The 10,794-nt window shown below is 45.5% G+C and overlaps 1 protein-coding gene across 2 annotated transcripts in view; it reads right to left on the bottom strand.

Annotated features, from left to right (window-relative positions):
• The window catches only part of LOC144536572 (microfibril-associated glycoprotein 4-like), a 6,999-nt gene extending 2,107 nt beyond the window's left edge, over positions 1 to 4,892 (bottom strand). Inside the window, exons 1-3 of one of the 2 annotated variants that reach the window (XM_078279783.1) lie at positions 4,785 to 4,892; positions 1,721 to 1,779; positions 703 to 858 (exon numbers count right to left, since the gene is read on the bottom strand). In XM_078279783.1, the coding sequence (XP_078135909.1) occupies positions 703 to 858; positions 1,721 to 1,726 (162 nt within the window). In that variant the 5' untranslated portion in view covers positions 1,727 to 1,779; positions 4,785 to 4,892. Of the gene's footprint in view, positions 1 to 702; positions 880 to 1,720; positions 1,780 to 4,784 lie in introns of those variants that run through there. The other variant, XM_078279782.1, reaches the window with a different exon arrangement.
• Positions 4,893 to 10,794: the final 5,902 nt, after the last annotated feature.

Genomic DNA, 10,794 nt, shown 5'->3' with positions numbered 1-10,794 from the left:
CATTACAAATTACAGTGCCTAAACCTAACCAATCCAACTAATGAAGGTATCACATCCTAGCCAATCTTTATTCATTACTTCTACTGTTACCTGATGTGTTTAAAAAAAATCAATATATATGTATGCAGATGATTTAGTCATTTTTACAAAAAACCTCCAAGAAGCCGCCTTAATTCTTACATCTGCAATGACCCACGTTCATGATTGGCTTACTAAATCAGATCTTTTATAGAAAACCAAAAAGATCTTTGTAAATCTGTGTGTATGATGTTTACAAAACAACCAGTAGAGGAGACACGTAGAGGGGAGGAGCTTGACATTGCAATTGCGTTAACGTATCTTGGGGTCACATTGGACTCACCTTTAAAAGTCACCTGAAGAAAGGTTTAAAATATGCTTGTTTTATGTACAAGGCTCTGTATGGGCTTGCCCAACGTCCTTTAAATTAATTCAATAAAAAGATGGCTGACAGCACATTGGCACCAGGGTGCACCACCTTTGGACAAACTGTGCTGTCCGTAAAGAGAAGTAAATATTAGAATATCCTACCACGTGCAATAAGGCAGTGTCCTAAATATTATACTTTTGAGACTCAGTTCAAACAATGGCCTAAAGTCAGGGTTGGTAACTTTTTCCAATATACACATTTTTATATATTGTTTAAAGTGATCTTTACACAACAACAACAACCCTGAAGTATACCTTGATAGCAGACCTCTTTCCAGCGGGATAGATGGTGTACACTCCACTGGGTTTGCTTTTGTCTTGCTGATAGATGGCACTGCAGTCCACTGGTTGGACGGGCTGCTGGCAGCTGGTCAACAGTGGAGCCAGCAGGAGGAGGAAGACTGAAACCAGCTGGAACAGAATATATATCATTTTGACTGAGGTTTGAATCGTACAAAGTGTTTTAACAGTTTGGCCTCTAGCTTCATGACGGTGTTGACAAAGTCAGCTATTAGAGACAGAATGGTGGGGCTAAATAAGAAAATGTATCTGTGTGGGTTGTTCCTGTAGTAGTCTGGAGCAATGGAAGTACATTGACACTGACATGACATCAGGCCTTTTCCTCTCTCTGTTTGTTGCCATTCTCAAAATCCCTTTGCTATAAGTAGCAACAACAAACTGAGGCAGCAAGCTACACGCTGAAAATGTCAAGTTTTGAAGAAAATTTGGATCGTGCAACAAGTCAGGCCTGCTTGGTTCTTTCAGGGAATGATTTTAAAGCTTTACAAAGAAAATATTTAGGGCATTTCCTCTCTAACTGGGACGTTTTGGGACCGATTGGTGGGATTGCTGTGGATGAAGTACACATAGAGATACACTGGTAAGAGCCAATGAGGTTTAACCATTTATCCAGCTAATTTAAATAGCTATATTAAAACTTTATTTATTATTGTATTTGGCATTTTCTTCTGCATTTTGCAAAAAGAAATTCCTTCCTGAGATTATTTAGCATGGCCACCATTGCTGTGTCTGAGGCTTAGCGCCATGCAAGACGATTGTGATTGGTTTAAAGAAATGCAAACAACCCAGAGCATTTCTTTCTCCTTTTGCAGAATGTATCTGTGGTTTAGCCAGACCTTACTCCACAGCACTGTGGCGATAGAGCTGGCAATGAGAGGCTATCCCTGTAACAACCATCTAATCTACTGATATCAAGCTTCTTTACAGTTTCACAGAACTTTGAGATTTGTAAAATATCACTTTAGAAACTTACCTTCATTGTCAGATTTCTGCTGAAATGAATCAACTGCTGATGTAGATCTGTCTGATGCTCTGAAAACACAATAAGAATGAATCAAAATGGTAACACTTAATAATAATGGTACATATATTATGATAACAACTCTACAATTCTTCAGAGTATATGTCCACTGCTGTGACTGGTCAGGTTTTTTTTGAAGAAGACATGAATAATAAATCATAAATCATGATTTAAATATCTTAATTGATGCATTAATTAGGGCCCGAGTGCCAACAGCGGCGAAGGCCCTATTGAAACTGAAGGAATTATTATTATTACAGCAAATTAATTACCTTTTTGAGGGGCTTAACATACTCAAAAACTCACAAACTTGGTAGACATATGTAGCATGTCAAGACGTACAAAAAAGCTCATTGGAGCCATACCCTAAACCCAACAGGAAGGCCGCCATTTTTAAATGAAAGTTCAAAATTAGTGCGATTTTGGCCATTTCCACGTCGTACTTTAACGAACTCCTCCTAGAGATTTCATCCGATCAACTTCTAATTCGGTCTGTGCCATGTTAAGACGTTAAAGATGAAACGTTGTTAAAAGAAAAACTTTTCGTCGTAGGGCGTGGCCGTGGCGGGGCGGCCATTTTGTGAGTTTCGCCATCAAAACAGGAAGTGGGTGTAACTTGAGTGTACATTGTCCAATTGGTTCGAAACTTTTCAGGATTCATAAGAGTCCAACCTAGACGACAAATAAAGGCCGATATTTACTTAAAGTCATAGCGCCCCTAGTGGCAACAGGAAGTAGGCCCAAAAGTCAAGGTGCTATACTTTAACGAACTCCTCCTAGAGATTTCATCCAATGGACTTCAAATTTGGTCTGTACCATCACAAGGCCTTAAAGATGAAAAGTTATTAAAAGAAAAACTTTTCATCAAACAGTGTGGGCGTGGCGTGGCAGCCATTTTGAGTGTGTAGCGATGAATGAGAAAGTGGCTGTAACTACAGTGTACATTGTCATATCTGCTTGAAATTTCCCACAATCAACAAGAGTCCAGGCCTGAGGATGTATACACGCCAATATTGACTTTTGGTCTTAGCGCCCCCCGCTGGCAACAGGAAATCAGCCTTATATGACAAACATCATCCGATTTACATGAAAATTATAATGTGTGGTCTACATGGGATACTGAGCCGCCCCCTATACTTTAACCACTCCCGCTTACTCAGGCCTTTCATAACATTTGAACCATTTAAGGTAGAGTCTTGTGTGAGATGTCATTGAACTCAGCAGAGAGTAACTTTTTGATTGGTGATGGTTTGACCTGCCCCCTATGCATTAGCCACGCCCCTTTTTATAACTAACAACCCATTTAGTGTAGAGTCTTGTGTGAGGTAACAATGAACTCAGCAGAGACTTCCTTTTTTATTGGTAAAGGTTTGCCCCAGGTTTGCTTTGGCCACGTCCCCTTTCACAGCTGATGAACTGTATGACGTAGAGTCTTGTGTGCAGTATCATTGAATTCGGCAGGGAGTTCCCTTTTCATTGGTGATGATTTGCAGTGTCTGAGTGCCACGCAAATGGACGGTCGCAAGGAGTGGCGTCCACCAGTAACTCCGACGCAGAGGCGCAAGGGCCCGTACATCGCTGCTTGCACCTTTAATTATGTATTGTTCCTGCATTAAGTCATGCTTGAGATACTTTTAATCCTGATAGTTCATGAGGTACTACATGAATGAATTCATGCTTTTTCATGCTTGAAGTCATGATAATTCATGTACCATTATTATAAAGTGTTACAAAAATGTTTAGTTTCAGTCAACAAACACAGGCAACAGATTATGTGAATGAAGAATAAGAAGTGTTGGTGTTCAGGGAATCATTGGATAATCCGTAATTCATTTGTAATTGGAAAATGAATAACCTGTATATTTGTTAACTGTTGTAAAACAAAAACAAATGGAAAAAAACGCTTGTTGTCAGAATCAAAAAAACTAAAATCAGGTCACCTGTCTCAGCTACTTTCTTCAAAAGGAAAAACAAAACAGTATTCACATGAACCAAAATGAATCCATTTGCAAAGAAAAAAATCAAACATCAAAAAACCCATGTCACTGCTGTTTTTGGTTTCAAACAATAAAACAAATTGTACACAGTGTTTGGATGTTTTTAAATAATTTTTAATTTTTTGATTCCAAGACCAGAAACGTTGAAATCCATCCATCCATCTTCATCCGCTTATCCGGGGTCGGGTCGCGGGGGCAGCAGCTCCAGCAGAAACGTTGAAATGTTTTTCATTAATTACAAATGAACTACTGATTATCCAATGATACCCTGACTTTTGGTGTTCAGGTTCTGGCCTCGCTGCCCCCCTTCTCAAAGACACTAAGATCAGAACAACAGTGACGAGATTTTCGTTTCCCAAAAGATGATCTAACCCGGAAATATGTTAACGCACTAATGTTACCTTAAAGACTCAAATGTATCACACACGATTGCCAGAAAGTTCATTAAACTAAAGAGACTTTTCTTAAACAAAAATCCCCAAAAGACGGTCATGTTGCCACAGCTGATCTAGTCACGTCTCTGTAACTGTCAGGGTTTTGGTATTGTTCTGTCTTATTGTGGTAGTCTTGTTTTTCTGTTATGTTCTGTTTCCTGTTTTTATTTTGTAGTCTGTCTTGTCTCCCTTTCTGTCTAGCTTTCTTCCTGTCTTTGTTTGTTTCCCGCCTTTTTGATTGTTCTGCCCGACACCGATTTGTTTCACCTGTCCCTCGTTAGTCCTCGTTACCTGGTGTATTTAGTTCCTGTTCTGTCTTTGTCTCTTGTCAGATCATTGTATTTTGTTGCGTGCTGTTTCTGTATGTGGGATTCTGTGTTTCGTTTGTTTCCTGCCTGGCTACCTGCCGGCGGACATTTTGTGTAAGACTGTTTTTTTTTGTTTTAATAAATTACTTCTAAACTGACCCGACCGGATAAGCGGATGAAGAAGGATGGATGGATGGACTTCTAAACTGCATTTGGCTCCAAGCCTCGCCACACACTTGACAGATCGTGACAGTAATGTCTCTGGTTGGATGCTTACCTGTCCGATCTCAGCTGCAGGTTGAACTGAAGAGTCTTCGTGTCTTCAGAGGAAACAAGCTGCTGCTTTCTGCTTCAGTCCCTCACAACTTCACTACTTATATCTGCAGAAGGCTGTGATGTCACATCGCCTGCCCTGTTACCAACACAGACAAACAATTCCAAGGAACTTTTCTAAGTGTGTACTTAGTTTAAACCAAATATTTGAACATCAGCCCAGGTAGATATTAAATTAAGAGAAGAAGATCATGTTTCTCTTTAATAAACAGAATTGTGGAGGACTTCTGCATTATGTTTATTTAGTCATTGATACCCGGATCTCTTTCTGATGATTTCTGTTCATTCAAACAGGACATCCTTATTAATGAACATGGCCTGCTCCCTCTCCCGACTAAAGGGGAGAGGGAAAGGGACTCAAGGGATTTATTGATGCAGGACCACAGAAGAAGAAATAAAGGACTGAACTTCAACACAGAGCCCACATTGCACCAGATAAAATTTTTAGAGAGAAGTAATCTGATTTTGTGTGATTATAAAAAGTGACATATAGGCAGATATGATGAAACGAAATTACAAAACAAAACAAAAAGATGCCCGAACAACAAACCACACCGGCCTAACCACATAAACAGTAGAACAAACCAGCAATAGCAGCAGGGGCAGGGCTAGAAGGGGGGCACAGGGTGAAATCCAGCCCCCCTGGAATAGGATTGGCCCCACTTGGTGCCCCCCCCCCCCCACCAATCCATTGGACTAGAGTGCTGTCAATCTGACAATTGTGATTTCCATTGGATCAGAGTACTGTCCATAGAAATGAAATGGATCGAAAGGCCACTGAACGGTTTCCTGTGGTCATTTGATTGGTACAAAACAAAATGGCGTTTGTTGTTAGTTGTCATAGTGACAATACGCGTCAGTGGGGTCGTAAACTGTATCGCAGTTCGCTGGGAGGAAAGCCGCCCGACGCAGCTCGGAGACGTTCTCAGAGTTGCAGGGAGTGAGGAGGAACAGTTAGACCCAGCAGCAGTGGGTCATCGGACCGCTAACATTAGACCCAGTGGCAGTGGGTCGGCAGACCGCTAACGTTAGACCCAGCGGCAGTGGGTCGGCGGACCGCTAACATTAGACCCAGTGGCAGTGGGTCGGCGGACCGCTAACATTAGACCCAGTGGCAGTGGGTCGGCGGACCGCTAACGTTAGACCCAGTGGCAGTGGGTCAGCGGACCGCTAACATTAGACCCAGTGGCAGTGGGTCGGCGGACCGCTAACGTTAGACCCAGCGGCAGTGGGTTGGCGGACCGCTAACGTTAGACCCAGCGGCAGTGGGTCGGCGGACCGCTAACGTTAGACCCAGTGGCAGTGGGTTGGCGGACCGCTAACGTTAGACCCAGCGGCAGTGGGTTGGCGGACCGCTAACATTAGACCCATTGGCAGTGGGTCGGCGGACCGCTAACGTTAGACCCAGCGGCAGTGGGTTGGCGGACCACTAACGTTAGACCCAGTGGCAGTGGGTCGGCGGACCGCTAACATTAGACCCAGTGGCAGTGGGTCGGCGGACCGCTAACGTTAGAACCAGTGGCAGTGGGTCGGCGGACCGCTAACGTTAGAACCAGCGGCAGTGGGTCAGCAGACCGCTAACGTCAGACCCAGCGGCAGTGGGTCGGCAGACCGCTAACGTCAGACCCAGCGGCAGTGGGTCGGCGGACCGCTAACGTTAGAACCCAGCGGCAGTGGGTCGGCGGACCGCTAACGTTAGACCCAGTGGCAGTGGGTTAGCAGTCTGCTAACTTTAGAACCAGTGGGAGTGGTTCAGCAGACCGCTAACGTTAGACCCAGCAGCAGTGGGTCGGCAGACCGCTAACGTTAAACCCAGTCGGCAGTTCTGCTCATTCTCGGTAGCTCATATGTTAGCATGGCAATGGCACACATTACAGCTGCAGCTCTGACCGTTCTCACGTTGATTTGAATGGAAATGGCCTTTTTATCCATTTCATTTTTATGGTACTTTCACTTCGCTGCCGTACGGCCACAGGCAGAGAGGTCGCTGACCTTGCGAGGAGGGGTGATGGCTGAGTTAATCATGTGCCTGTGAATGTTGAAATGAGTTGATATATATGTCCATGAATATATGAAGTGACTCAGTCATTTATGAGATCCTGCAGGATCAAACTTGTCTCATATCTGTTGCGTGAATAAATAGATGTTATTATATGGCACATCTATCTCTGAGAGTTTTTTGTCATTTACATTTCACTAGAATTAAGAAGTGACAAACAAGAAACATGTCATAATAAATGAAACTAGATACACACTTGTATGTGTTGTATGTGTATTTAGGGATGCAGGAGCAGATCCCTCCTTTATATAAATATTTGAGTTGTTATCAAATTGCAGCCCTGTGCAGGATGCATCCGGCACTACCAGCTGAATGCTGTGTAAATGTTTTCTTAATGCTGGGAAGGAAATAACTAAAACCATAATTACAAGACATAAATAATAAGTTATATAAAACTAAATTAAGAATGGAAAACAAAACTAGAAAAAAAATTGAAAAGTATAAAAGAGTAAATGGAAACAGAATTGCAAGGTAAAGTAAGAGTCGAGATTAATAACAGCACTTGGTGTGTGTGTGTGTGTGTGTGTGTGTGTGTGTGTGTGTGTGTGTGTGTGTGTGTGTTATGGTGATTTGTGCAGTGAGGGAGTAGAGAAGGGAGGGGTAGACAGTCAAACATGTCCATTTAATGATTATGATATCCCTCAATTAGCTTTTTTAACATCAAAATATTACACGTCACTGTTATTAATTACAAGCAGACTGTGCCATATTCCAAGTGACAGTACCATAGAAATAAAATGGATAGAAACGCCATTTCCATTCAAATCAACGTAGCAGAATGGTCAGAGCAGCAGACTTTATTTAATGTTTTGGTCATTTTTGGCCTTTATTTTGACAGGACAGCTGAAGACATGAAAGGGGAGAGAGAGGGGGAATGACATGCAGCAAAGGGCCACGGGTCGGAATCAAACCTGGGCCCGCTGCGTTGAGGAGTAAACCTCCACATATAGGCGCCCACTATACCAACATTACGAGAGCCAGCAGAAATTAGTCACATTAACTTCATGCTTCATCCACACATATGGCCCTGCTATCGCCACGAGTGACGCTTTATTCGTCTCGTTTTCTGTGAGTGATGTGGCGAGAGGGTAACGTTAAGGTGGAGATAGCAAGCTAATGTTAGCAAATAACACCGGCTGGCTGGCTTGGTGGTTCTGCCGTGCTTTCATGTTGCATCAGTTACAGAGAATGAGCTGAACAGCGGGCTGGGTCTGACGTTAGCGGTCGGCTGACCCACTGCCGCTGGGTCTAACATTAGCGGTGAACTTACCAACTGCTGCTGGGTCTAACGTTAGCGGTCGGCTGACCCACTGCTGTTGAGTCTAACGTTAGCAGTCTGCTGACCCACTGCCGCTGGGTCTGACGTTAGCGGTGAACTGACCAACTGCTGCTGGGTCTAACGTTAGCGGACCGCTGACCCACTGCTGCTGGGTCTAACGTTAGCGGTCCCCCGACCCACTGCCGCTGGGTCTGACGTTAGCGGTGAACTGACCAACTGCTGCTGGGTCTAACGTTAGCGGACCGCTGACCCACTGCTGCTGGGTCTAATGTTAGCGGTCCCCCGACCCACTGCCGCTGGGTCTGACGTTAGCGGTCCGCTGACCCACTACCATTGGGTCTAGCGTTAGCGGTCCACTGACCCACTGCTGCTGGGTCTAACGTTAGCGTCTGAACTGACCAACTGCTACTGGGTCTAACGTTAGCGGACCGCTGACCCACTGCTGCTGGGTCTAATGTTAGCGGTCCCCCGACCCACTGCCGCTGGGTCTGACGTTAGTGGACCACTGACCCACTACCATTGGGTCTGACGTTAGCGGTCCACTGACCCACTGCTGCTGGGTCTAACGTTAGCGGACCGCTGACCCACTGCTGCTGGGTCTAACATTAGCGGTCCCCCGACCCACTGCCGCTGGATCTGACGTTAGTGGTGAACTGACCAACTGCTGCTGGGTCTAACGTTAGCGGACCGCTGATCCACTGCTGCTGGGTCTAACGTTAGCGGTCCCCCGACCCACTGCCGCTGGGTCTGACGTTAGCGGACCACTGACCCACTGCCATTGGGTCTGACGTTAGCGGTCCATTGACCCACTGCTGCTGGGTCTAACGTTAGCGGTCCCCCGACCCACTGCCATTGGGTCTAACGTTAGCGGTCCATTGACCAACTGCTGCTGGGTCTAACGTTAGCGGACCGCTGACCCACTACTGCTGGGTCTAACGTCGGCGGACCGCTAATATTAGACCATGCGACAGTGGGTTAGCAGTCTGCTAACTTTAGAACCAGTGGGAATGGGTCGGCGGACTGCTAACGTTAGAACCAGCGGCAGTGGGTCAGCAGACTGCTAACGTTAGAACCAGCAGCAGTGGGTTAGCAGTCTGCTAAGTTTAGAACCAGTGGCAGTGGGTTCAGCAGACCGCTAACGTTAGACCCAGCGGCAGTGGGTCGGCAGACCGCTAACGTGAGACCCAGCGGCAGTGGGTCGGCGGACCGCTAACGTTAGACCCAGCAGCAGTGGGTCACGGACCGCTAACGTTAGACCCAGCGGCAGTGGGTCGGCGGACCGCTAACGTTAAACCCAGCAGCAGTCTGCTCATTATCGGAAGTTTATATGTTACCATGGCAATGGTACACATTAAAATGGCTGCTGCTCTGACCGTTCTTCTGCGTTTATTTGAATTTAAATGGTCTTTCTATCCATTTTATATCTATGGTACGGCCACATGCAGAGAGGTTGCTGACCTTGCGTGGAGGGGTGGTGGCTGAGTTAATCATGAGCCTGTGAATGTTGAAATTAGTTGATATATATGTCCATGAATGTATCATTTTCATTTTTGAGATCCTGCAGGATCAAACTTGTCTCATGTCTGTTGCGTGAATAAATGGATGTTATTATAACCCACATCTATCCTTAAGAGTTTTCTCTCATTTACATTTCACTAGAATTAAGAACTGACAAACAAGAAACATGTCATGCTAAATTAAACTAGATACACACTTGTATGCCTTTTACAATGTGTATTTAGTGAGCAGGAGCAGATTCCTTCTTTATATAAATATTTGAGTTGATATCATATTGCGTCCCTCTGCAGGATCCATCCGTCTGGTAGACATACGACGCCACCAGGTGAATGCCGTGTCAATGTTTTCTTAATGCTGGGAAGGAAATAACGAATCACAAGACATAAATAATAAGAATGGAAAATAAAACTAGATGAAAATTGAAGTATAAAAGAGTATATTGAGACAGAATTGCAAGGTAAAGTAAGAGTAGTGATTAATAACAGCACTTGGTGTGTGTGTGTGTGTGTGTGTGTGTGTGTATGTCTGTGTTACGTTAGCGGACCGCTGACCCACTGCCGCTGGGTCTGACGTTAGCGGTGAACTGACCAACTGCTGCTGGGTCTAACGTTAGCGGACCGCTGACCCACTGCTGCTGGGTCTAACATTAGCTGTCCCCCGACCCACTGCCGCTGGGTCTGACGTTAGCGGTGAACTGACCAACTGCTGCTGGGTCTAACGTTAGCGGACCGCTGACCCACTGCCGCTGGGTCTGACGTTAGCGGTCCCCCGACCCACTGCCGCTGGGTCTGACGTTAGCGGACCACTGACCCACTACCATTGGGTCTGACGTTAGTGGTCCACTGACCCACTGCTGCTGGGTCTAACGTTAGCGGACCGCTGACCCACTGCTGCTGGGTCTAACATTAGCGGTCCCCCGACCCACTGCCGCTGGGTCTGACGTTAGCGCTGAACTGACCAACTGCTGCTGGGTCTAACGTTAGCGGACCGCTGATCCACTGCTGCTGGGTCTAACGTTAGCGGTCCCCCGACCCACTGCCGCTGGGTCTGACGTTAGCGGACCACTGACCCACTGCCATTGGGTCTGACGTTAGCGGT

Source organism: Sander vitreus, chromosome 21, assembly GCF_031162955.1.
Source record: "Sander vitreus isolate 19-12246 chromosome 21, sanVit1, whole genome shotgun sequence".
In the NCBI taxonomy this organism is placed as follows: Eukaryota; Metazoa; Chordata; class Actinopteri; order Perciformes; family Percidae; genus Sander; species Sander vitreus.
This window is presented reverse-complemented; position numbering and strand designations above follow the sequence as displayed.